Source organism: Trachurus trachurus, assembly GCF_905171665.1.
Source record: "Trachurus trachurus genome assembly, chromosome: 9".
Lineage (NCBI taxonomy): Eukaryota > Metazoa > Chordata > Actinopteri > Carangiformes > Carangidae > Trachurus > Trachurus trachurus.
The window spans coordinates 29,120,509-29,148,450 of NC_139895.1; the positions used below are offsets into that span (position 1 = coordinate 29,120,509).

At 44.4% G+C, this 27,942-nt stretch overlaps 2 protein-coding genes across 3 annotated transcripts in view; one reads left to right on the plus strand and one right to left on the minus strand.

Moving 5' to 3' along the window:
* apba1a (amyloid beta (A4) precursor protein-binding, family A, member 1a) lies at window positions 1-18,281 on the plus strand. Its single transcript, XM_083978917.1, has 11 exons — window positions 1-1,792; window positions 7,947-8,045; window positions 8,126-8,165; window positions 8,854-8,999; window positions 11,654-11,740; window positions 12,194-12,379; window positions 12,469-12,648; window positions 13,530-13,742; window positions 15,259-15,378; window positions 15,474-15,614; window positions 16,754-18,281. Exons 1-11 carry the CDS (start codon window positions 239-241, stop codon window positions 16,823-16,825), a joined length of 2,838 nt encoding a protein of 945 aa, XP_083835043.1. The 5' UTR covers window positions 1-238; the 3' UTR covers window positions 16,826-18,281.
* The window catches only part of fam189a2 (family with sequence similarity 189 member A2), a 26,317-nt gene continuing 13,568 nt past the window's right edge, over window positions 15,194-27,942 (minus strand). The window contains exons 6-12 of one of the 2 annotated variants that reach the window (XR_014595610.1): window positions 27,231-27,364; window positions 26,948-27,083; window positions 25,716-25,791; window positions 25,346-25,570; window positions 23,388-23,722; window positions 22,186-22,564; window positions 15,194-15,603 (exon numbers count right to left, since the gene is read on the minus strand). Coding sequence is in view for 1 of the 2 variants with exons in the window: in XM_083978918.1 (XP_083835044.1) it covers window positions 22,253-22,564; window positions 23,388-23,722; window positions 25,346-25,570; window positions 25,716-25,791; window positions 26,948-27,083; window positions 27,231-27,364 (1,218 nt within the window). In the remaining variant the exon portion in view is untranslated. Of the gene's footprint in view, window positions 15,604-21,227; window positions 22,565-23,387; window positions 23,723-25,345; window positions 25,571-25,715; window positions 25,792-26,947; window positions 27,084-27,230; window positions 27,365-27,942 lie in introns of those variants that run through there. The other variant, XM_083978918.1, reaches the window with a different exon arrangement.

The following is a 27,942-nucleotide window of genomic DNA, read 5'->3' on the forward strand; positions in this document are numbered from 1 at the left end:
TTGAACTGCTGTTGTGACCAGGTCAGTGTGTCGCTACATGTCCAGCACCACCTGTTACACAAGTCTGCACAAATAACTCTCAGATTCTGTTGTCAACATGTATGTCTCTCATGTTCTCCGTCTCTGTCCGTCTGTTTCAGTCTCCTCCTTGAGCCCGTTTCCCCGACCTCCGAGATTCTCCTGCTGATGATGGACACCTAAAACATTTCTCAGACGCCACTGGACCGAACAGACAGCCATGAATCCCCAGGAGATGGAGCTCGGCCAAGAAGTGACGGAGGAGACCGATGCGCCTCCTCACCATCGCCACAACAGCCACAGCCGGTCCCGTAACCACAGCAACCAGGAAAACCAGTACAGACGGTCTGAAGCCCTGGCCGGAGGGAGCGCCGGTGGCAGAACCAGGGCGCAGCAGCGCCGTCCGCAGGAGGAGCAGGACATGGAGGCGCAGTACGGAGCTCAGCCCCAGCAGCCCCAGCCCATCCCTCGACCCGCAGTGACACGGTATCGCAGGCAGGGGGACAGCGAGGCCCGGCTCCGAGCCCAGCAGCAGAGACACAGGCAGAGGCAGCAGAGGGAGGCGGAGAGAGCGCAGCACCTGGCACAGCAGGAGAAGCAGCACCACGCGGAGATGACCCACGAGGATGAACGAGAGAGGGACGACTCCGTGCTGGCCCGCTCGGCCAGCACCGAGAGCGGCTTCCACACCCACACCGACCGGGCCGAGGGGGACGACGGCCTGGTCATGATGTCCTTGGAGCCCGAGGGGCATCCGGAGGCGGAGGACGAGGCGGGGAACTACGGAGTCCAGCTACGTCCTGAGGCGGAGGGATACACTGAGAGCGCCGAGGCAGAGCAGCAGCATCTCCATCCGCATCCCAGCTATCCTCCTCAGCCCCAACCCCAACCCCCGCCTGATGTCCAGAGCCCGCAGAGACAGGAAGAAGCAGAAGGGATCCTGAGCACTGGCTACTCCAACTACGTCTACACCCAGCCCCTGGGCCACGCCGGGGGGAGGGCCGACATCTTGGTCGGTCAGAGCTTGGAGAATTTAGATTCCGGACTTGCAGATGAAGCCTATTCTGAGCCATATGACATTTACTCTCTGTCTGAGCATGTTTACGAGGAGATCTGCGACGCTCCCACGGCGGTTTCGTCCGCAGCAGATGGTGCCGGCGAGCCAGAGTCTCTCCAACAGAGGAGGGCCGGCTTCCGGCTGCTGGAAGGCCGGGTCGGAGGCGGCGACTACCACCAGCAGGAGGCGGTGGGCTCCCGGCTGCGCCACTACGACGAACGCTCGGACGGCGAGTCGGACAGTCCGGAGAAGGAGGCGGAGTTCGCCCCGTACCCCCGCGCCGACAGCTGCGAGCAAGAGGAGGACATCGACAGCATCGTGGCCGAGGTCAAGGAGAGTCTGAGCTCTCAGAGTCTTCATCACACCGCAGAAGACACCATTGACGAAGAGAACGAGTTGCCACAGGACGAAGACAAACTCACACCCGAGCCTCACGCCGACGCCGATAAACACCACAAAGGCGGCGGCAGAGGGAAGGCGGCCAGAAAGCAGGCAGCCAGCCCCTCGGAGGAGGCCGGGGCGGTGAGGAACAGCCAAGAGAAAAGGGACGCCATCAGTCTAGCCATCAAGGACATCAAGGAGGCCATAGAGGAGGTGAAAACCAGGACGGTGAGATCCCCTTACACACCCGATGAACCCAAGGAGCCCATCTGGGTGATGAGGCAGGACCTGAGCCCCACTGCAGAATGTGACCTTCAGCCATCACTGGGGGGCGATGTAAGTACTACTGTACAGCACCTCTGGATACTATTGATCAAATTGTATTGGATAATGTCAGTGTCTGTCCTGGTTTACTTTGCTGAACTCCAAAGGTCCTGTTTTTTTTTTTTTTTTTTTAAAACACTGCGTTGAGTCTTTACCAGAAGTGTACATTGCGTATAAAATCTAAAAACAGCATGGAATTGGATTTATAAAAGTGGGTGGACACACACCTGCAGGCAATGTTCCCTTTCTGAATCACAATCAGCCAGTCAGTCAGAAACGTTTGCACGTGGATCCTCCACATCCTGCTCCCCACACGTTCAACTATAGATGGTCAGTGCGAGGCTTTCCACTGTTCGTGCACGTAAATGATGCGGTTCATCGATCAAGGAGGTCGATGGCCAATGCAGTTACACTGGCCCTTTGTAACCAGTGTGTTGTCACCTAGCAACCTTGACAATGTGTCACTTTTTTTTCACAAAATCTTTGGTTTGATTTGAAGCCTCTGGTGTTCAGTTGAACCATTAGCTGATGAACTGAGCTGAAACACAATGCTGGCATTTAACCTTCCTCTTGTCAGCTTTCTGCTACCATCTCTTGTGTTAGGGTCGGTTTTGACCCAAGTCTTAAATCAGCTGTAAAACACACTAAAAACAATTATTTATCATCCTATTTGTTTCTCATCTCTTGGTTACATTGTTAGACTTCCTCATCCAAGGTTGGTTTTGCACTTATGATTTCAGTTTAAACTCTCATTATTGTTCTTATCGTTATAACCAGGACAAAATCAACCCTAACACCACAAATGTCATAATTTTAACTAGAGCATTTAAGAATTTTGTGACAAAAAAGTTTTGTTTCATTTTTTCTAAATAGAGGTTTCTGACAAAGTAAAAAAGCCTTGATGCTATAAACAAATTTATGTGGTACTTTTATGCATTTAAAACCTAAAAACAGGTCAGTGGTGACCTGAACACAAGAGGAAGGTTAAAGGTGTCTGTCCATTTGCTTTCATATGCCAGCGTGCAATGAAACTTGGGATACAGATAATGTTTTTTTTTTCATGAAAAGTTAGTAAATCTTTGTGTTGATTTGCACATTAAAGCCCATGGTACTAAAACTTACTCCAGATTCATGAACGGTGCGGGAAACTCAGATTTGATCGATGTGTGTATGATGATGAGAGCCAATCAATCGTAAATTGACAACATGCTTTTGGTTATCAGCAGTTACTGTAGATCCCCGCCCATGAATAGCCAATGAGCACCATATAAAATGTAGGTGCATCTTGTCGACCTGCGACCTGGACTCAAACAAGGAAAGAGGGAGAGAGAAAGAAAAGAGGCTGAGATTGAGGTTATTTTGGTGAATCGAAGGCCGGTAAGGTAATAACAGATGTTATGAATCGAGTGTCCTTGGTTGAAAGAGCAATTGAAGAAGTAAAATGGTTTGACATGAAACTGGATGCAAAAACAAAAACAAAAAACACAGCCACACAAGGAGGAACACAGTAAGTGAATGTTCAAAGCCAGACCTTTTACATGGTAGTAGGAGTTAGTTCCGGCCTCGGAAAAAGTGAAGTCCAGTCCAGTCTACAAGTTTGTTCATTGTTTATTGTATCCTTTGGATCCCAATTAGTCTTCATAGAGATGAAGACTATTCTTCCTGGGGTCCACATTAAATCAAACAATTATTACAACAATTACATCATCACAGAATTTATACAAAAAATTACATAAGATCATTCATCCTAAATATATTAACATGATTATAGAAGTAGTACAATGTAAATGTGTTAACATGATAAAGAGGAATAATATAGTCACTCCAAGTAATTTTTTAAACATGATTATAGAAGAGTTACATGATTATAGAAGAGTACATGATAGCATAAAATGTACCTAGGAGTTCAACTTAACATGATTTCCTAATTTCATAGTACTGTAGGCTATTACAACCTAATATTACGATGAAACACAGCTTCTCTCAGTTTCGTTTTAAAACTTGACATTCCAGTGGATCCTTTGTTACCCAGGAAAATAAGGCTGCGTTAGACAGCTGTGTTCAAAAGAGCCTCTGAAATGGGACAGTCCACTTGCACTACACATCCAGCCTCCTATAGACAGGGTCTGTAAACCCCACAGAGAGAGAAGGAGGTTGCTTCACAGGGATGAGCCACAGTTTAAAAGATTAAACATAAAGTCACTATACACACACACACACACACACACACACACACACACACACACACACACACACACACACACACACACACACACACACGAGACTGAACACGCCTGTCTTCTCTTCCACACATTGTCCTTGGCCTGAAAAGACGATGATTTATTCAGTGAGGGTGAGACAAAGAAAGGTGAAGGTAAGACAGGTTGAATAATTCAGTGAGGATCCAATGGCAGAAAGACAGGCTCTGGTTTCCTGATGACATCACAGTCATCGGCTACAGCCTTCCTGTTTACATTCATGGGTCCACGACAGACAGACAGACAGACAGACAGACAGGCTGTTGCTTCCATGGTGAATCCTGATACCTGGGTGTCACCTCACCAGTATTTGAGCACACACCTGCGCTCCGGACCCCAGTTCGCCTGTGTTCTGGTTGAGCTTCAGCTTCACCATGGAAAACTTCTGGATGTATCAGGTGGAGAAGCTTGAGGAGGAACAAGCTATGCAGAGATCACAGACCGAGGAGCAGGAGACAGATGAGGTGTGGACGGTTTGGTTTTATACTGGTGTGTTGATGGTTCATTCATATTCTAACAGCAGTGGTACAGTATGATACCTGGAGGTTGGTGACAGGATCTGTTCTGAGGGTTCATTCATGTCTGCTGTTTTATCACCATGTTTTGTACAAACGCTTTAATTCTGTAACTGATGGAGCTATTTGCACTTAAACAAGAGTATTAAGTCAAGTTGTAGCATTAGTAGCAATAGCACTACGTCATAATAAATACATACAAACAGCAGAATTAACCTTTCTTTACTGTGAAAACTGAACTTAAAAACTAGAGAAATAAGTGACTGTGAAGTGTGAAGGTGCTGTTACTGTAGCTGATGACATGTGATGATACAGTATATGAAGTGTTGGGTGAATTTTTAACAGCTTCCTTCCAAGCACTGGGCATGTTTGGAGGTAATGTATATGCAAGTTAAAATGTAGAACAGGGTTGTTGTTGTTTTTTTATCTGTAAAAATGTTCAGAATGAATCCACATTTGGGATTGACCCGTAGAGAAGAGACATCTCTATTATAAAAGAATTAAAGACATTAAAATGGCCATTATAGCACTTTTCTAAACACAGTTACAAAGTACTTCTAACTACTACTAATATAGAGGTCCTGAGAGTTTTGAGGATGTCGAGGGACACGGTGGTTCGTCGAAATGTACAGGAGCCAGGTTGTGAAGAGCCTTAAAAGTAAATGCTAAATGGACTTATATAGCACTTTTCTAGTCTCTATTCACACATCCAGTGCACACATTGGGGGGCAAGTCAGTGTGTGTTTGGTGTCTTGCCCAAGGACACTTTGACATGCAGACAGAGGAGCCAGGAATCGAACCACTGACTGGTTGACTGGTTGGTGAACGAGCCGCTCTACCTCCTGATCAGTAATGTCTTAAACTTGACCTAAATCAAACGAGGAGCCAGTGTAAAGACAACAGGAGCGATGTGATCATGGAACTTCAAGACACTCTGTAGACATTTTTTTAACATGTTTTGACAGAGGCTGTTCCAGTGATAAGGCATGAAGAAATAAAAGCTTGTACAACAGTTTCAGCATCCTGAAAAGTTCATCAGCCTACAGTAATTTGATCAATATTTCTAACAAAAAACAAAAAAAAACAAAACAGAGACCAATGATGATAACTCCAGTTGTGTTGGAGTTGAGTTGTAGAGAAGTCAGCATACTTAAGTCTGTGGGCTTTATGAGAAGGTACGACCGATAATCATCCATTTAAAATGAAAAGATATTCCATGTCTGCATATTCATAACTGAGGAGGAGCAGGTAGATTGAGAATTGGCCCAAGACTTGACCCTGTAGGGACACCATACTTGAGAGGGGAGAAAGATGAACTGAAGCTACGGGAACACAAAACCTCCTGATTGATAAGTATGATGAAAACCAGCAAGGCCAGCTCCTCCGTCTGTGAAAGAATGCTGGAGGACTGTCTCAGTACTCTGATGTTGAATTTTTAAGATGTTGTTGTATTCCAGACAAAAAACTGGCCTTCAGAAACTGGCCAGTGACATTTACAGTAAGGATGGTAGCTCAAGTTACTTTATTACTGGTTGGACGCTGGCAGTTTGAAGTAATCCAGGACAGAATAGATAAAAAAACTTTGAGGGAGGGCATCCAGGGGGCATGAGGGTATTTTTGATATGAGTAATGGGGAGAAGGAGCTCAGAGTGAGCCAGTGTTGGTGAACAGCATCTACTGTAGGAAGGAGTGATTAAGGGATATACGTATATGTATATTACTGTCTATTACTGGGTTTACTAGCTGCTCAACAGTCATGAATACGAATCTGGACTTGTTTTGATGAACAGAGATTAAACCCTATAACCCAGAGAAGAACCGTGTTCTTACCTCTTTCACTATCCTGTTGAAGAGAAACCGTCGCTCCCTCAAAGCTTCATAAAGAACCTGCAGGCCTGATTTCTTCCAGCTGCGTGATCTTCATTGACAAACTCCCAGCTGCTCTGAGAGAGAATGTGTCAGTGAGTTAAAGGTGAAACTGTGTTATCCAGTGTTTTTAGTGGCTCTTATCCCCTGGACACCTGTGGAAAATTCAGTTGCTGGTAAAAACCTGCTGATCTCTACTCACACTGAAGGAGCTCAGGAGAAGCTGAGGGTACTGGTGGTGAGGACTACAACTCCCACATTATTACACATCATCACCCATTTACAATCTGGATGAAGTTCCCTGATAAGTAAAAACTGTCTCTGATCTTTTTTTAAAGCCTTAAACTGTTGCACAGCTCTGATTATGAAGCTCCAGGGACATATGGAAAGTGAAGTTTTTTTTAATTATTATTATTCCAGGTCAACAGCTGCTGAAAAACTCAACAGAGCTTTAATTCGAAACAGATACAGTCTCTGTTTTCCCTGGAATTAGACCCAAACACGTGCTATTTGTAGTTTGCAGACAGATTGCTATGATATGAGAAACCTGATTACCTCACTGACATCAGTCTGTTTATTTAGATCATTTCCTGAGGCAGCATTTCAACAAGAGCACTCACCAAATGTCAGAAAACACTCACCCATCATGAGCTGCAGAGTCAGAGCTGCTGTCAAGTCAAGTGTCGAGTGTTTTTTCCCCCTGTCAGAATTTTCACTCCGTGGTGTTGCTTTGTTATGTTGCTGGTGTCAATGTTTAGCCTATATTAGACCCTGATCTCTCAACACTGTTTCCAGTATCTGTCCATGGAGACAGATTTATTTTAATGTGCAGAAGGTAACTTGGTACAGTGCAGGTGTTTCAGTGAAGTACAGTCAAGTGTCTAAAATAAAAAGCTTTCAAATAAATATGATTGAGTGGAGGTGTGTAGTAGCATTACATGGAAATACCCAAGTACGAGCAGAAACAGTGGAGATGCAGGACGCTTCATTTTCAATTCCTCCCTGTATCTGTGACGCATGGGTTTCTCTGCCTCCCTCCCGTCCCTGTAGGAGACCAGAGGCAGCAGAAGGAATCTACCTTACTTTTCAAGACTTGTCTGTGTCTCAGTTTGCATTAGTCAACTAAACTGTCTTAAATATAGAAGGAAGCTAAGCAGATACTTCCCACAATCTAAATCACCAACTGTGAAGGTTCTTCAACTTAACATTTACCTTGTATCTTGATTTTCTTGGGAAATGTGAGGGAGCAGAGACTTTAGGACAGTCACTGGTGGCTAAAGTCAAAGTTTCAAAGTGGTTCAGTCCACGTTGTGTCTGAAATCATAGAAACAGGTTCAGGCTTGAATATTGGAAACGTATTGTAATATTTACAATTGCCAGTCAATAGGATAAATGCTGTTTAAACTGAACTATCCCTTTAACTGGATTGTACAGGAACAAAACCACAGTCCCAGCGGCTTTGCTCATTTGGTAACATGGATTAAAGAAGGCTGGAGGGTTTAAAGTGTCCTTGTTCTGTCCCTGCAGTCTCCTGGTTCAGGCTCGCCCTCTCCCTCGGGAGCAGAGTCCTCCAACAGACACCTGCTGCAGGACGACAGCTTTGAGTCCTCCCCCTCCAGTAAAGAGGTGTGTTCACTCTTCAGTAGATCTCCACTGCTTGTACAACATAACAAATGTCTGACATCCTCTTCTCTGTTTGTTCTCAGTCCAGGAGAAGCCTCGCCTCCTTCCCTACATATGTAGAAGGTGAGTGGTCCATCCTCTGGTGCAGAGGTTCTCAGACTCTAAAGGGGGTGGTGAGTGGGAGGGGACGGATGCATTCCAGAAATAAAATAGCCACTCATAAACATGGTTGCCTCCACCAGCCGGCCTAGCCAAGTAAATATGGTCACAATCTCCTTCCTGAGTTACAGCAACTTATCTTTTACTATAAAATGTTGAACTTTCCCTTTAAGTAATAACTTAAAGGGATAATTCAACATTTTGGCAAATTGGCCCATTGCCATAATCCCTATAGTCATAGCAGTACGTTCGTTAACTTTAATTGTCGGTGCAAGCTGTTTTTAGAATGGCGGAGCAGAGCCGTGAGCTGCTCAGAGCTACGGAGGCTAATGGGATCTCTTAGTTTCCCTCATCAAACTCATCAAATACACAATCCAACAACTCCAAAACGCTCTTGTGGACAAGTTGTGACCTGCACAATCACCACGCTATGAGATAATAACAGAATGTTACGAGACAGAGTTGTTTTAGAGGTAAATTCATGCAAAACCGCTGATGCGCATTCCCCTTGGGGGCAGTTTTTCGGCAAGCAGTCTCTGCATTTGCCTCGAAAACAACTCTGTCTCATAATGTTCTGTTATGTTGGTCAGTCTGAATCCTAAAGTGGGAGCAGACATGATGTGACACAGATACTGAACCTCTCCTCCTCCAGTCCCAGGCCCGTGTGACCCAGAGGACCTGATCGATGGGATCATCTTCGCAGCCAACTACCTGGGCTCCACCCAGCTGCTGTCGGATAAAACCCCGTCCAAGAACATCCGCATGATGCAGGCTCAGGAGGCTGTCAGTCGTATCAAGGTGACAACACACTCAGTAGAAACTCATGTGATGTACTGTAGCACTCATTGGTGAGCACAAGCAGGATGGGACAGATGATGAAATTAAAAAAAAAAAAAAGATGATGATGATGACTCTCAGAAAAGAAATATAGTCAAATCAGCTCATCCTCTACAAATTGGGTGATAACTGATGTGTCAGTACACTGACATTTATGTTATGAACAGCTTTTATGTAATGAAGTCTACTGTATAAATAAAGATGAGCTGACAGTCTGAGGTATAAACATAACGCTGTCATACTTCCTCTTAGAGAGTGAATATCTTTAGATTTATTCTATTGCTGGCTGTAATGCTTGTAATGTGTTTACCTCTGACTGTTTCAACCCCCTCTCCTCACTTCCCTCCTCCCTGCCAGCCTCCAGCTACACACACACACACAGTGTCACAGTGTCACTGCCTTTTTTTATGCTTATGATTATTAATGCTTAGTGCCCCCAAAAGGTACAGTATGGTCATGCCGGTGAAATGCTCAGATGTACATGAAATTCATTGAGATGATTGGACACATCTGGAGGGATGTAATCTATGTTTTTAACCTTTTTTCATCAGACAGAAAGTTTGCCGTTTTAACTGTTCTGCTGTGATTTATGGCAAAAACTTGACTGCAGGATGAACATCAACTTACCAAACTGCAGCTACCACATAGTGCTACATGGCACCAGTTCGACTGAACTCGACTGAACTCAGCTTTGGTAGGATGCCAGACTATTCTGGAGGTCGTTTCCATTACAGCATAGTAGCTACCGCCTTTAGAGTAGCTGGCCGCTTAATAAAATAAAATGAAATTTAATGACTGATCTGTTCATTTTAAAACATTTATATCTGTACAGTACATACAGAGCCCCGAGGCTATCTCCAAAGAGCTTCAGATGACTTCATCGGATCCCTTTCCTCCCAAGATGACAATGGAGCTTGACCAGCCAATCACTTTAGGAGACTAGCCACTCACCTCTGAGATGACACATCTCTGAAAACAGCAGGGCAAATTTCCAAAAAGGTGTTATTTGGATAAACTGACCACATATTGGGATCTAAACAGTTACTTTCTCAGCTGAAAACATATGAAAACTTAATAGTAAGTGACGTATTAACAGCGCTGCAGCTGGAATTAAAACTGCTTTTAGCCATGCGGGATATTTGTGCATGCCACGCATTTATGATGATTCTCGACCAATCAGTGGTCTGCAGTGCTTTCACGTCACCTTTTAGTACCTCTTTACCTGATTTGGAACCTCAGCCGAGTTGGTACCAGAAAAGTAGTACCAGGTAGCAGATTCCAGGTACTTTGACCTAATGGAAACCCACAAAGGGCGAGCAGAGCAGAGCAGAGGAGAGGAGAGTAGAGTTGAGCTGGTACCACATAGTGGAAACACAGCAGACTCCCAGCTGTGTGATGATAGTCATGGCTGAGTGAGAGATGCCTCAGTCAGCAGCATGCAGGCCAGGGTAGGGCAGGTGCCAGGAGCCACAGTCTTATTTTACCATACTATAGGTGGCTGTTTTTGTAAAATTAGACCAGTTTCTTCTTAATTAGCATTTAGCGCACATTATTTTGCATTTCACCTTGGTCTGTGTTGTTTGCCTCAACACATGAAGCTTAGATCCAAAAATGTGCTTCTGTTTTCTGAATTGTGACTCTAACCTCTGTGACCTGGGGCTGGTCTGCTGACAGTCAGCGAAGGGAGCTTCATCGGTCACAGTGCTCCTCTGAGTTCACGCTGGACTTAGTCCAAGAACCGCTTTCAGAGTCTAGGAGAGGGGGGGGGTTCTGGTCGTGGTTCAGTCAGTGCAGTAAACACAACCACACAAAGTCAGAGTACAGTGGCAGCAGCACAGTTCAGTTATATCTGACACATCCTGACACTAACTCCCCCCCAACACCTGTGATCCAGTCTCTCCTGTGCTCTAACCCAGAACTCTCCTGCTTTATTCCTGCAGACGGCCCAAAAAGTAGCCCAGAACAGGAAGAAGGTGCAGTACCACATATTTGTCTCCTCCTCCACTGCTTCTTTTCTCCTGTGTGTGACTGTCCTGTCCTACTGTTGTTCTGATAGAATAATATACAGTACATACTATATCAGTCAACTCAGCACTGACACAACAACCACTTAAACAACATCTACTGCTGACTGATGTTGGTACCATTGTGTGTGTCTGTGTCACCTACCATGTGTGGTGCTCAGTGACACAGGAGCTGCATTGTTAATGATTGTATATGAGGTGCTATGTGGTGTGTCTTAACTAATATTAGATTGAAGGAAAACAAAAGTGGGTAATAACAGAAAGTACTTAACTTATTTGCCCTATAAAAATCATCATGTTAATGCCCACAGTAACAGAACAGGGTGAATATTCTTTGATGGGCTTTAAATTTCAGATTAATATAGGGAGTTTTTTTTTTTTTTTCATTTTAAACCAAAATCCACAAAAATGTGAATGAATGTGAGATTTAAGATGAGCTCTCAGATCACTGTCCGATTACTGTTAGAACAGTTTTCTCTGTTTAATGTCTAATGTTTGACTCGTTAATGTTTCTTTATGATCTTTATGAATCTCTCTGTGTGTGTGTGTGTGTGTGTGTGTGTGTGTGTGTGTGTGTGTGTGTGTGTGTAGGCCCCTGAGGGTGAACCTCAGCCCATGACAGAAGTGGATCTCTTCATCTCCACACAGAGAATCAAAGTGCTCAATGCTGACTCCCAGGTAATCTCATACACACACACACACACACACACACACACACACACACACACACACACACACACACACACACACACACACACACACACACACACACACACACACACACACACACACACACATTGCACACACTATAAGATTCACATGAAAATTAGTGTGTTGTCAAGAGCTTTGATCCATCATCTAAAGCCAAATTCCAAGGGAAGATTATTAAACCTTGTTTGACCAGTCAATTGAAATAGCTGCAGTCTGACTCTGATCAGAGGGATCACATAGTAGAAAAAAAAGTGGCATTGAAAATGGACTGATACCAAGTGCATGGATGAGAAAATTATAAAAGCTCAGATGAGGGTCCAGTATGATCTGTTTGATGAGCTGCTCGTGTTTTTTTTGTTTAATAAAGTTTCCTGTGGTCAGTTGCTGAGCTTTTCTGTGACTGAATGGTTTTCTGAGCAGGACACCATGATGGACCACCCTCTGAGGACCATCTCCTACATTGCCGACATCGGTAACATTGTGGTTCTGATGGCGCGGCGCAGGATGCCCCGACCCGACTCCCAGGAGAGCGTGGAGGCCTCGGACCCAGGTCAAGACAGCAAGCGGCAGTACAAGATGATCTGCCACGTGTTTGAGTCCGAGGATGTGAGTCACAGTCTGGAGATGACAGGTTAATCAAATCTTAAAATGCTGTGAAGGAGAGTCGCTAACATTCTGCCCACCGTGTCCTCCAGGCCCAGCTGATCGCTCAGTCCATCGGTCAGGCCTTCAGCGTGGCCTACCAAGAGTTCCTGCGGGCCAACGGCATCAACCCTGAGGACCTGAGCCAGAAGGAGTACAGTGACCTGCTCAACACTCAGGACATGTACAACGATGACCTCATCCACTTCTCCAAGTCTGAGAACTGCAAAGATGTAAGTACATGTTTCATTCTCACACTTCTGCACGGGTTTAAAGGGATATTTCAACATTTTGGCAAATTCTCCTATTGCATTGATCCGTATAGTCTTAGGAGTAGGTTAAATACCTTTAATTGTCGGTGCAAGCTGTTTTTAGATCGGCGGGGCAGAGCCGTGAGCTCTGCACAGGCGCGGTATTTCCGGGCTTTCCCTCATCAAACTCATCAAATACACAATCCAACAACTCCAAAACACTCTTGTGGACAAGTTGTGACCTGCACATTCACCACACTATGAGATAATAACAGAACGTTACGAGACAGAGTTGTTTTCGAGGCAAATGCGTAGCTGGAACTACATCCCAGACACGGCTGCTGGGCGGAGTGATTTCAAAAGTGCAAGTAGTTCCGAGTATTTTGCTTCATGTGTCGTAATGTTACATAATTATACGTTATTATTTCATAGCGTGGTGAATGTGCAGGTCACAACTTGTCCACCAGAGTGTTTTGGAGTTGTTGGATTGTGAATTTTGTTTGATGAGGGAAATGCGAAAGTATCATGAGCCTCCGTAGCGTTAGCTGAGCAGCCTCAATCTCTGCCCCACTGATCTAAAAACAGCTTGCACCGACAATTAAAGGTAATGAACCTACTGCTAAAACTATATGGATTATGACAATAGGCGAATTTGCCAAAATGTGGAAATATCCCTTTAACATTACTAGTGGAATTTTGACGCCAAAGCACAAAGACTTGCAGAGTTGTCCAGCTGAAGTGTTTTTTCATCGTTGTTATCATTGTTATATACTGTATATAATACAGAATGAGCATAGTGTTGCTGATATTCTGTTGTTGTCTCTGTCTCTGTTTCTGCTCTTGGCGGTCTGCTGTGAGCTCAGGTGTTCGTGGAGAAAGGCAAAGGGGAGATTCTGGGCGTGGTCATCGTGGAGAGTGGGTGGGGCTCCATCCTGCCCACCGTCATCATTGCCAACATGATGCACGCCGGGCCGGCTGAGAGGTCCGGCAGGCTGAACATAGGAGACCAGATCATGTCAATCAATGGGACCAGTCTGGTGGGACTGCCGCTGTCCACCTGCCAGAGCATCATCAAGGTGAGGGAGAGGGAGCTGATGGGTAAGGGTTAGCTGATGTGAATAAAGACACTTACTATGGAAGTGCACTCAGGCTTCACAGCTGCTCTGTTTCTAAAACCTTTGTTCAAAAAACCTTTGTCAAACTCAACACCTTACTGAATTGACCAGAGCAGAAATCCAGGCAGGAAATAACTGAGATAGTAGAGCGACTGCACAACTTGTGAACTATACCACACGCACAGATCAAAATGAGGAGCAGGCTGTATCAAACTGTTTCATAACTGCTTCTCCTTGGAAGAAAATGACATGAGCTGAGGGAAAGATTTGAGGGAGACACTTGGATTTCTTAAAAACAAACTTTAGTCATTGCACATGGACAATAAGCACTTCTTTCATAGCCACAAAAACAAAGCAAACAGGATTGAAATGTTGAAAAAAGCTCATTTGAAAGACGTGTGTTGCTGACCTCTCAACCAGGTCGCCTTGCAAATGAGATCTTGAACGCAATGGGTCTCTATCTGGTTAAATAAAGATTAAAGTAAGAAGAATAGGTTCACAATCTAATATGAACTTTACTACATCTACATGCATATTTCAGGTGTTTTTTTAATCATGTCAGTCAGGTGATCTCTCCTGCTCATACACTCATCACTTCACTTAAAGGGATAGTTCAACATTTTGGCAAATTGGCCCATTGCCATAATCGCTATAGTCATAGCAGTAGGTTCATTACCTTTAATTGTAGGTGTAAGCTATTTTCAGTACGGCGGAGCGCAGCAGCAGGCTGCTCAGAGCTACGCTATGGAGGCTAATGGAATTTCTTGGTTTCCCTCATTAAACTCATCAAATTCAACATCCCAAAACTCCACAGCGCTTTTGTAGACAAGTTGTGACCTGCACAACCACCACGCTATGAGATAATGACGGAACGATACGAAACGGAGCCGTTTTCGAGGTAAATACAGGGTAAATACGGAGACTGCTTGCTGAAAAACTGTCCCTGAACGCAACGCGCATCAGCGGTTTTGTATGAATTTACCTCGAAAACGGCTCCGTTTCGTATCGTTCCGTCATTATCTCATAGCGTGGTGGTTGTGCAGCTCACAACTTGTCTACAAAAGCGCTGTGGAGTTTTGGGATTTTGTATTTGATGAGTTTGATGAGGGAAACCAAGAAATTCCCTTAGCCTCCATAGCGTAGCTCTGAGCAGCCTGCTGCTGCGCTCCGCTGTACTAAAAATAGCTTACACCTACAATTAAAGGTAACGAACCTACTGCTATGACTATAGCAATTATGGCAATAGGCCAATTTGCCAAAATGTTGAACTATCCCTTTAACTTTCTTCACATCTGTCATTCTTCTCCTGACCATAAGATGTCTCCACATTATTCCCTTCTTTTGCCTCCCATCACCTGGGGCTTATTCCCCACTGCGGCCTCTTGATGAGGAAATAAACAGACAATAGCTGTTAGGAAGACCAGTCCAGGTCAAAGGTCCTGACTTAGTATCTCACTATGTTCTCTCCATTGTGAAGGGTCTGAAGAACCAGTCCAGGATCAAGCTGAACATTGTCAGATGTCCTCCGGTCACCACTGTCCTCATCAGACGGCCAGACCTCCGCTATCAGCTGGGCTTCAGTGTCCAGAACGGCATTGTGGGTAGCATGGCGGCGGTGGTTGTGTTTCTGTGTTTGATCATCGTTGAAGTGTTTGACATGTGGTGTTAAAGAGGTGATCCCTCTCTCGACAGATCTGTAGCCTTATGCGTGGGGGCATCGCAGAGCGAGGGGGGGTCAGAGTGGGTCACCGCATCATCGAGATCAACAGTCAGAGCGTGGTGGCCACGCCCCACGAGAAGATTGTTCACATCCTGTCCAACGCTGTGGGAGAGGTGAGTGGACACAGACGTGACGGGTCAGAGAGTGTCTGCTCTCTGTTGGTGGTGACTGGCAGAGCTCAGCTGCTGGGCAGAGGAGACATCGGATGTCTCCTGATTGGCTCTGCAGCTAGGACGTCCCTCTGAGCTGTTTACTGGTTATAAACAGCAACAGCAGCTACATGACACCTGAAGGAGCATACCTCTGCTCCCAGTGAGGGCAGCTCGGCACCGCAGGCTTTAAAACAGACTCCTAGGAGGACAGAGACCCAGGCCAGTACTGAGACTGATGTCTACAAACCTACAGAACAAATCGCCAGAGATTTCAGTCACAGACATATATTTATATATCTGTACGTACAAATACCAACAGATCCACTGTCTGAGTAACATTTCATTATGAGTATCCAGTTTGTCTTATAATAAATTACAGAGTATCTCAATCTTCAGGTAACAGTCCCATAGTATTAATGTAGATGTCCATTTGTGTAGTGATTATAAAGCAGGTCAAGGTTTTGTAGTAGTACTTACTTTATTGATCCCAAGGGAAATTGAATCATTCAGTAGCAGCAAGGACAAACAATTTGAATATGAGGACATAAGTTAAAGAAAATATATACTGTACATCCAATGTTATGCTAAAATTAGAATAAATAGAGACAACTTTGATACTTTGATCAAATCAAAGCCTCAGTCCACAGAGAAATGCACAGTCTGTATTCAGAAACTGAGCCGTCAGTACTTCCTGTGACTTTGTGATGTCGCAACAAAGCAGTCACAAAGCCTCACCCACCTGGACCCACCATTCAGCCTTGGAGGATTTAGTCTCTCTGGGTGTTAAACCCCAAAATCTGCTGTGAATGTTTATAGAGATCACAATTAATTCATAGAGACCTGACTTTTACTCTCATTCACTGGCCCTGAGTCTCTGAGCCTCCATTCTTAGAGGCCCTGAACCTCATCTGATTGGCTCTGAGCCACTCCTCTGTCCTGATTGACTCCATACCTCTCTCCTGATTGGCTCCTTACCTCTGTGCCTTTCATCTGATGCCGTGTAAAGCCCTTTGAGACAAACTGTTTGTAAAAATGGCCTATACGAATACAATTACCTTGCCTTGCCTTGAAATGATTTGTTGCGTGTGTCTCTGTCTCAGATCCACATGAAGACAATGCCTGCAGCCATGTACCGCCTGCTGACCGCCCAGGAGCAGCCTGTTTACATCTAACAAGACCAAGCCCTGACCTCACTCCCTTTAAACTTCCTGCTGTCACTCCTCATCAGATCCTATCAGTCCTCCACCCCTCCACCCTCTGCTGATGGGCCACAGTGAGCTGATGGTGGGACCGTACTGTCGCTCAGCCTCATCTTCAAATCTTCTCTCGGAGGTTCTGACTTTAGCAGAAGTTGTAGTTAATGAATGGAAGTCTACAGTCTCGGTTCCCAGAAACCTGGTAGTTTTTGCTGGTGAATGTTCATGTAAATTATGTAATGGCGTGATGAGCACATTGATTAGAGGAAGTAGACGACACTATTTCTACCTTATTCCATGAGCTGAGCCTGAGTGAGATCACGAAGACGGCCTGACCATCACTTCCTGGCCACTCCTTCCATGCTGCTGTCTCACCTGTATCACCTTTCTGCACACAGGGAGCGTGTAAATGAGTCTGTATCATCATGGCGCTGTAGAGTCGTCACTGCAGCTCCTCTGTCGCCTCAACAGGATGGTTTTATCTTGCACACTGACACATAGCACTTGTAGTTTTTCAGCTGTGGCTTCTCTGTAGCTCCACTCGACTTGTGTGTCCTGGACCAAGTCACTAAAATGACATCTCTATGCTGCTCTTTGTCCTTCTGACACAGATAACACAGATCTCTGGTTTATTTCTATGAGATTCTGTCAGTGATGCTCCTGTTTCACAATAAAAGTCTAGAGAAGACCACTGTGGGGCTTTTAATGTGAAACTGGAGTCATTGACGGAAACAAGAGCATAGAGGAACTGGAGACTGTGACATGACTGTTGCTACATAAATTAGATAAATTAGACATGACACCAAATTCATCAACGCAACAGGAAGTTGTCAGTTTCTTTGGAAGTAATGTTACAACAAATAAAAACTGGGGATGATTAGATTTCTTACCAGAAACATATCGATAGTCCAGAGGATCAACATTTAACAACAAATTAAGGATCAGCTGATTTGACGATCAAACTATTCAAGTGTTTAAATTAATTTAATATTTATTAAGCAAATGTTATTGTAAGAGCCTTTAATTAAGTTTAATGAGACATTTTAATATTGTTATTCCTCTCAGAAAGCCAACAGAGTGAGATTACATCATTACTGTCATACAACAACTCAACACATGCAGCTATATCTTCTGTTCTTCCTGTGGTGTTGTACTCAAGAGGCAACATGTCACCATGTACTTCTCCAGTGTTTGTAGACATGAGTCAAGTTTTCAGATGTGGAGACATGTAATATTTGACCTTTGGGATTTTCAGTACATCAAATTGCAATTTTATTCACTTTTACAGGGACAGTAGACATCCATAATGTTTTGATCTTTGGCTTTTTATTTCACATGCTGCTTGTTTTATTCACCACAAACTCCTGGGGACTGAATTCTTTCAGGGCAGTTTTGTGTTTCTTGCATCATGTAATGGTCAACGAGACTTTCATACAGACCCCGCCCCTAAGATGAATGGTCTCATGTATAAATTCTCTCTTACATGATGAATGTGAAAAGGATTGCTTGAGTCAAGGATCTCTAAAGGTCACCAGGGGTCAGATATAAATTGTCCCCATGTCTGAAATAAAACTGGGGTATGTAGACTACTTCTGCATACTTCTACAGCTTCCACTGGGTCAGACTCTTCATCACCAGGTCTCAGGTCTGTGCAGGCTGGAGAAGTGAAGGTTTTTCCTGGTCAACACTGACGATCTACAGGTTCTCTCTGTGCTGAGATCACATGAGTCGCACCAACAGGAGCGAGGGGTCTTCCTGCCTCGGTGGCTACAACATGGTGAAGCTGTTCAAGTGAATGTTTAAAAGCAAATTATCAACTAGTTAACTGTTGTTTCCTTCAGTTTACCAGTCTCAGTCTGTTGCCTTGCATGCCACTCGTTTAAAAGCGTGATTGTCATTGGCTGCGAGAGCGGTGGTCAAGTGACTGGAGGTGATATCAGTCCTAACCACAGTCCAGAACAGTTAGGATCAAAGTTCATGACTGAACTGAAGGCGATGGGTCAGATCCAAAGACTAGTTGTGTGTTTGGATGCTGATTGATCCTTAGGCTGAAGTGATTCATTTCAAACCGACTGACTCTTCTGTCTTCTCTACTGTGAACAGCTGGACTTCAATGTAGCACATCAACAAATGTTTCAATGTCTTCTGCGGCTCGACTTGGCATCGCTATAGCGACCGATTGTTTCAGTTTACACAAACACAGCCGGTTGGCGCAGACGGGGATCCACGTGAGTCTGAAACAGGTCGACTTTACACAAGAACTCATGGTGAGCACATCTGGAACTGTGCACATCAGCAGGTTGTAGTTCAAGTTAAAAGTGATGAACTGAAGAAACTTTGGATAGAATTAAGATTCTGGATGTTTTTGTGAATGTGTGGAGCCTAAAGCATTTACCCCCTCACCCCCCACCCCCCCCCCTGGACTCCTCTTGGCCTGTGTTTCTCTGGGAATGTACCTGCCTTCATCATCAGCTGCCACCAGCTCTTCTCTCCTTTGGGATGTTGTGAATTTCTCTCATCAGACTGCTCTGTGTTCAAGGTCAAATAGCGACAGGTTGACCCCGCCCCCCCCCCACACCCCCCACTGCCCCACCCCCAGAGCCCACAGCTGGCTCCAAATGTCTGTCGTCATCATGAAGCTCATCTTGGCCTTATTACTACTACTGGATTCAGAGGAGGAAGAGGCAACAGCAGCAGACCGGACATGATGCTGTCCTCTTCTTTCCTCTGGTGTGTGTGCGTGTGTGCGTGTGTGTGTGCGCGCGCGATTACAAACAATGTACTCCATGTTGAATCAGAAACCAGCTGGATATATATAAAATATACATATAGATGAACTATATAGAAAACTATGTAAAGGTATATACTTCTAATGGTTGTGTGTTGGATACGTCAAGTCAGTAGAGAGCAATGCAGCATGGGAGATTGCAGGTGAGCGGACACAGCTAGAGCACAAGATACCTGAAGGTGTGTGATGTTACTTCAGGTGTTGACAGGTACAGACACGGTGAAGGTAACCATGGAAATGAGCACTTGAGGCTGGAGGCGGCAGCAGCAGCAGCAGCGCGGTTGATAACAAGTATTTCCAAGTGCACTCATTCTGAATGTAAGTGAAATGTAACTCAGTGTCTCAACATAGAAACATTTCTGTAGAGCAGCAGCAGCAGCAGCAATGTTGTATTTATTTGCTTTTCTGTGATGCTAAGCTAATGGAGCTTCTTCCTGTAGCACAGAATGTTTGTAACAGTATTTACAACAATAAAAGACTTCAACAAGCAAGTATGTGTCATTGCTTTGTCTGAACCGTGTGTGTGTGAGTCAAAACATCTCCTCATCCAGAGCTGCTGGGTGTCTGGCGTTAATCTGATGCTGTTTAAAAGCTGCAACAGTGACAGTGTTGCTACATGTTACCTGTATTCACTTTAGCTCACCTGAACTCTTTTACAATGAGTCACAGAGCAAACTAACACCTAAAAGTAGAATCTCAGGCACTGCCATATTAAAGGATTATAAATAAGTTATAACAAAGTTATCCTACATTTACATCACCAACAAGCCGCAGGTACAAAATCTCAGTAACTAAAGAGATGAGCTTTTTCACAGGTTAACTAGCTGTAAACCATTCATAAATCCTTAATGCAGTGGTTCCCAACCTTTTTTGCCTTGTAACCCCATTATGACATCACAAATTTCTGGCGACCCTGCAATCACGTAACTGCACGTCAATCAAAATGTGCCAGCTCAGATATTTTTATTTGAAGTTAAAGTATAGAATAGAGTTGTTTAAGATTGTGTGTGGTGTTTTCAATAAGTTTAAAAAGAATAATAATTTGTTAAAAACATATATAGCCTAGACATTTCAGGCGACCTCATTTGAATTCCAGGCGACCCCACGTGGGGTCCCGACCCCAAGGTTGAAAAATACTGCCTTAATGCTTCATACTGTCACCACCTATCACTAACTTCAGTTATGACAGGTGGATAAAGATATTATAACCTTTGTGATTTTAATGGTAATTAGAGTTCTGACTGTGGTCATCACAACCAGTCACACACACACACACACACACACACACACACACACACACACACACACACACACACACACACACACACACACACACACACACACACACACACACACACACACACACACACACACACACACACACACACACACACACACACACACACACACACACACACACACAGATGTGTTGAGCTGCTGAACACTCAGATCAAACTGTGTGTTATAGATAATTAACCCAAATTTATTGAACACGCAGCAAATGACTGTCTTCAGTCCCTCAGACATGAGGTCGTCATGAAACTCTGTCATCACTGTACATGATGTAAATGTCACTTCATTCACACCAACTCTTTAACAGAACATTTATTTTAATAGAGCTTAAATAGATCAGTGTGGAGCGTTCACTTCAACACAGTTGACAGTTTCAGTCCAGAGCACAGGGAGCTGCACGCCTTTCACACTCTCCTATAATAACTCAACGAGAGGCACAGTTTACACACCGATCTCAACCAGTTCATTCCATTTGTCCAGTTCTTAGTGGAGCTTTAAGGACAAAGGTCAAACGTCCTTTTCAGACTGTGTTCAAATGGCATATTTGAAGTATTCAGCAGGTGAGTGAAACATGGTGTTTCCAATATTCAGTAAATCATGAACAAGTCGTTAATGAGCACCTGGATGATTTCATGTTTTTCCAAGAAAATTGTTTGAAAATAACTGAGAAACGTTTGACTCAAAAAATAAAGGTTTAACACTGACAGTTTTAAAGTCAAGTTATCTATGCATTAAATAACACAGAGACACCTGCAGTGACCCTGGATGAAGCGTGCTGGGTCTCAAGACAAGTTTTCTATTTCACCGATAAGTAGGGATGGGAATCTCAACAGTAACCAGTACCACATGGTTTCATCCATCAACAGCCGTCCAATGTGTGGCTACAAAACGGCTCAATGTGGCTCTGAGATTTCAAGCAATGTTTCCCCTAGAATTTATTATGGCTTGAGCTGCCCTGCTCTAATTTGAAAGAATGAATATAGGGGACACACTGATCCAGTCCATCGTTACATTGCACAGCAGAATTCATTCCCCTGGGCTTTTTAAAATTATAATATAACATAATAATAAATTAATATAGAATCGGATGGATGAGCTAACTCCATAATGACACCAGTATCAATAAAATTCCCATCCCTACCAATGAGCTGTCAACACAAGGTTTAACAGAAAAAGTTACACAAGACACACTCACGCACACACACACACACACACACACACAACCACACACACACGCACACACACACACACACACCTTCTCAGTGGTGGGGATTGCAGTCCATGGGCTGGATTAGGTTATTTAGTGTCCAAATTTTTGTCCCTCAGAGCACCGTCTCTCTGAACACTCCGATCAGACTGTGAGGACGATCGGGACGATCCATGCGGGACCCTGTCCTTGACCCCGTCCTGGAGCCCGCCCTGGACAGTCCTCCTCTGCTGTTTCCTTGATGCTCCGGGGACTCGAGCGCCGCGCAGGTGAATGAGCTGAGGTCCCCGCAGCTCCGTAGGTGCAGCACGCCACACCTCCTCCTGGGGGGGCGGGGGAAAGTCTGGGAGGAGGAGGAGCTGGCGGCTGGCTGCGGCCGCTGGGGGGGTTTAGGCTGACCGGGGCCCATCTCTGAGTCGGTGAACACCTGACAGGAAACATAAAACTAATGTTCAGGACAAGATGCAGCACAGACAAAAAACATTAAACACAGATGCAAGCAGCCATGTGAAGGCCAATCAGCACAGTGGACCTGAGACACCATGGAAACAAGGCCATCCAGATCCATCAGGCTGAACTGACAAGTTGCTGTGTCTCGACCTCATGGCACAGGCGTTTTTGTTTCCAAAGCAAATGCATCAAAGTTCCAAGAACATCTGTCATATGTCAAGTTGTGTTACCTGCTATTTGATGTTTATGTATAATCTTTAAAGCAGAAGTAAGCAATATTTTTGTGTTAATATAAGTCTTAAATAGTTATATCTTCCGACAGCAATCACTTACATAGAGTGTTTGGACCGAAGCACGGGTCTCTCAGTCACTCTGCTCTGCTCTGAGCTGAGGAGAAAACTTTTCTTGAATCCTACAACCTTTATCCAACGAGGAGAGAGAACGGCATAAAGGGCTGTGTGTGCAGCCAAGGGATGCGCGTGAATGTGGTGACGTAGGGACGAGGACCAATAGATCCATGACGAGGGCGGGGGCTGCTAACTCCATCGGCTGACAAGAAGTTAGCCAAAACGACAGGATCGCTTACTTCTGCTTTAAGTAGCTGGAGCTATAGGAAAAAATGTTTGGTTCTACACAAATTGTGTGCAGAGGTAAATATGTGTATTGATTGAACCTAAATACATTTAAAAAAAGAAAAGAAAAGAAATCAGTCCTGATCCTCCGTCATCAGGTTCTTATGTAAATCTTGGAGTTTAGTCCATGTTCTGTTGAGACAGGTGTTGTCGGTGTGTGATCTTTACCTGTTCTATGTAACTAGCACAGCGTACAGCCTCCTCCATGTGCTCCTCGTCTGACTGCAGGACATTTCGAATGCTGTCCACCAGCTCCTGGACCTCAGGGGCCAGGCCCTGGGCGGCTGGCTGCTCCAGGATCCTCCTGACCAGCAGCTGCGTGTGTCGGTAGCTCTGGTAGTCCACCATGGAGGTGGGCCGGGGCCGGCGGGGGGCCCTGCCGTCGTTGTTGGCCCGTCGCAGCGTGACCTGGCCCTGGGCGGCCAGGGTGGGCTGGGAGGTTTGGGTGGAGGAGTCCGTCGTCTGCGGAGACGGAGCGAGGGGGGTGTCGCTGCTGCTCCAGCCTGCATCAGAGCAGAGCGTTTCTCGTTACAAACAGATCTGCTCATGTTTATTTCATCACTGTACCAACGCAGCAGCCGGAGGTCGGAGCAGAGCAGCTGAAGAAACTCTATTCATGCTCCAGTGCTATTGGCTCATCTGCTCCAGACCGACTGTCTGGGAGTGGATGACCACCTTTGACTTCAGCTCCACATGAGCCACAGACACATGGCTGATCATACAGACCTCTGCTGCCGGGTTCTCAAGTCCAACCAAGGGACAAGATCACCTCAGCCCTGTTGGAGCCTCTCTACACTGGCTCCCAGTAGCTTTTAGACTGGATTTTAAGATCTGATCACAACATAAAGCCCTCCGTTCGCCTTCTCACGTTATCTTTTAGCTCCATACCCACACAAGGTCTTCTGTCTGTCCCAGAGGCCAAAGACTAAAGGGGACCCTCTGAGTCTGTGCTGTCTTCAAACTTTTCTCAGAGATATTTTACTGGTTTTAATGATTTAATTTCTCTTAAACACACTCTACATACAGGTGCATTTCAATAAAGTAGAATATAATGGAGGTCAGCAGTTTTCATCATGATAGTGTAGCTACTGAACCAGACTAAGACCATTTAAAGACTCAGGAAAACCTTTGCAGTACTGAATTTTTTCACAATATTCTCGTTTTTGTTTTACTGAATTTGGGTTTTCATTAAATGCAAAACATAATCATTAAAGAAGAATCAATAAAAAAATAAATAAAGGCATGAACTATTTCAGTCCATGTGTAATGAATCTATATGAGTTTCACAAATTTAATTAAGAAACTGAAAGAAATTAAAAAATATTATTTTCCATGATATTCTGATTAATTGAGATGGGCCTGTAGGTTTTTGTACACCTGATTTTTTATATGCATACATTTTTAATCTCCTTTTTTAATCTATTGAACTCACTGATTTCATATTTTGCTCTTTGTCAAACACTGATTGCATCATATGATTATCCTTATTCTTATTTAATTCTTCTTCTTATTATTGTTATTTTAATTATTATTATGAAGTACTGTACTGTACTATACTGTGATACATGTACAGCATGACCCCAGACTGGTTAAAGTTCATCAGAGTGTGATATACGTGTGATATACTGCATCCATAAAAAATAAGGTCAGGTTGACCCCAAATAAGTAATTTTAGGGCTCCGTGTGATCACAAGGACGTAGCATGAGTGGATTCCTCCTTAGATGAAATATGCCCTGAGAGGAGAGTAGAGACCTTGGGGAAAAGAAAACATTCAATACGGCGCCACTGTCATCTGACTGCGCCGGAAATAAATTATGACCTGAAGGCTACAAATGCCTACACTTTGATATGGACAGCCACAGATTAGTTACAAAGGTTTGGGGAGTAAAGGACTGCATGTAGACGAGGCTTAGGGGCCAGTCCAGCAGAATAGAGGTATATATACATATATATATAAAATATATTTATATTTATATTCTTCTGTTCTCCTTGACTGAGTGGAAACAAGACATCAGGGTCTCTGGAGGTCTCCCTGATGTTTATGATGCTGTTTACTGATGGGTGGTTTTATAAAGAGCTGATGGAGTCAGTCAGTCCAACTGTGGGACAATAAACACTCACTAACCTTTAGCAGCGAGGTCCACCAACGCTGGGTCACTGCTGGAGAGACGGATCCCTGCTCTTTTCAAGGTGGCCAGTCCTGAAGCTTGCTGCAGAGAAAGAGGAGGAGGAGGAGGAGGAGGAGGAGGTGGAGGAGGAGGAGGAGGAAGAGGAAGAGGAAGAGGCTGGGGCTGGGCCTTGGCTTGGTGAACCACGCCTGGTGACGCAGACACCGTTTGAGGACTTGGACCTGATGAGACACAGACAGATGGACACACGTCAAAGGTCCTGAGATCCACATCATCACAAACTATTCCAGAGACCAGCAGAGCATGTAGCCTGTCTGTCACTCAGCCAATCACAGGGCAGGACAGGTCTGTGTATGTGTGTCCTACCTGGACTGCTGGGGGCTGGTGGTGTTGGAGTGGTTCTGGTGTTCACACTCAGCTCAGTCAGAGGAATGTCTGTCTCCTGGAATCAAAACACACACACACACACACACACACACCATCACTGCATTGTGTGTTTGTTTTGTTTTGTGTCTTTGTTTTGTGTCTTGGTGATGCGTTCAACTACACTCTGGTGTTTTCTCTTCTGCCTGATACTGCTGTAAAAATGTTACATTAAAAACCATCTTCACTGGGATGTGGAGTGGTGCAGTAGGTTGAGCGGGCTCCCCATATAGATTGAGTTTGCAACCAAGAACGCCCATAAAAACGTCACTTCCGGTAAGAGCAGTGGGGGAAAACAAACCATTCTCCCCGCCCACTATAATGGGAAAGCCTGGTCTAATGCTTGTCCCCATTTCTTTCAAATATTTTTATTAGAGCACATTGTAACATTGTTATATTATCCACATCATACACACGAGTATAATGTATATCCATATAGAAATGTGTGCAGTTAGGACATACTGTCCTCTTTTTGTTTTTAGAACATATAACAACGGTAAATGAAGAACAGATACACATGTATTACAGAGTACAGAAAAATAAACAAACAAAAACAAAACCTAAATAAATCCCTCCCTCCCACCCTACCCAGCCTTACCCTTCCGTCTAAATACTACTTTATTATAGTTAGGGGGAAACATTAATGCTTGTCCCCATTTCATGTCTTAGTTTGAATCACTTGTATCTGCTGACAAAGAGCTATATATTAAAAAATTCAGTACAATCCAATTATTGTCCGTACATTTTATTATAGAGGAAACGACGTTTCGGTCCTCAGGACCTTTTTCAAGCAGAGATTTCTTTTTAAAAACATTGCAGGCCTACCATGTCAGAGATAGTCAATCAAAGGCTGAGTCAGTGGGGGGGTCCCAGAGGGTCCTACAGCTGTAGTCAACTAGCAATGATTTGGGCAGAATTCCTCGAATCCCGCATCGGGCAGCCCTTTGCTGCATGTCATTCCCCCTCTCTATGCCTCCCTATTTCCTGTGTCTCTCAACTGTACTATCTAATAAAGGCATGAAATGCCAAAAAATCTACTTAAAAAAATGTCTTCACTCAGGAAGATCAGAGATCTGTTTGAATGGAGGGGGCTTTGTCTCGTATGTGTTATTGTTGTGTTGCTGCACAACCATTAACCTCCAGGTTACTGTTCAAGGCGATGATCTGAGTTTTACCTGTGTGTCTGTGTTAGTGGAACTTCCAGCAACAGCTTCATACGGAGGCGGAGGATCCAGAGGACAGAAGACCTCCACTCCTTTGATCCGGGCCCCATAGATATGAGGGAGAGGGATCACGCTGTCCCCGAGTGTCCTGACACAAATCAAACAACACACTCATCTGTCAGTACACACAGCAACACAAACACAACACTGATACACTCTGTGAGGATCAGCAGTCCAAGGCCTGGTTATAAAACTGAGACCCTGGACTGCGGATGCGTGTGTGTGTGTGTGTTACCGGCATGTCAGACGTGGTGTGCATGAGTAGAAAGTGGAGAAGTAGGAAGGAGGAGGGGCTGGAGCCACAAACTCATCTGGATCTGGGACTTGGGGAGGCTCCTCCCTTTCCTCCACTGTGGCCCTGGGCTCATCCTATCACAGACAGAGGACACGTGACATCACACATCAGCCTATACATCTGGGCCCAGTTGTTCAGAGGTAATCTGATCGGATCTTGGATAATGGATCGGATCAAATCTTGAAAAAGGGGTTGTTCAAAACTAAGAAAAGATTCGGAGATCGGATTAGATCACGTAATCCAATCTTGGTTTTAATCTGGATCAAACCCTCAATTTGTGTTGTTCAAAACTTTTTAGTAGGATCAGGATAACTTTGGTGGATTCAGGGGGATTTCAGGATTCAAAAATTCAAAGTTGTCAAATAATGTACTTTATATTTGTTTTTTTTAATTATTTAAACAACCAGACCAGATGGGGTCATACACCCCATTTTCAAATAAACACACACATGAGTGACCCCATGCTGCTGTTCTACCTGTTTTTTTTTAATCTACCTAGCAGCCTTCACTATGATACACATTTAGAACCTTCATTATCCGGATTTGGTCATCTTGAAAAGTTTGGATCTGGATCAGACTGATCCAATCCAACTTTGTTTTGAACAACTGGAATAAAAGTAAAACGGATTACATGATCCTGGATAGCAAAAAA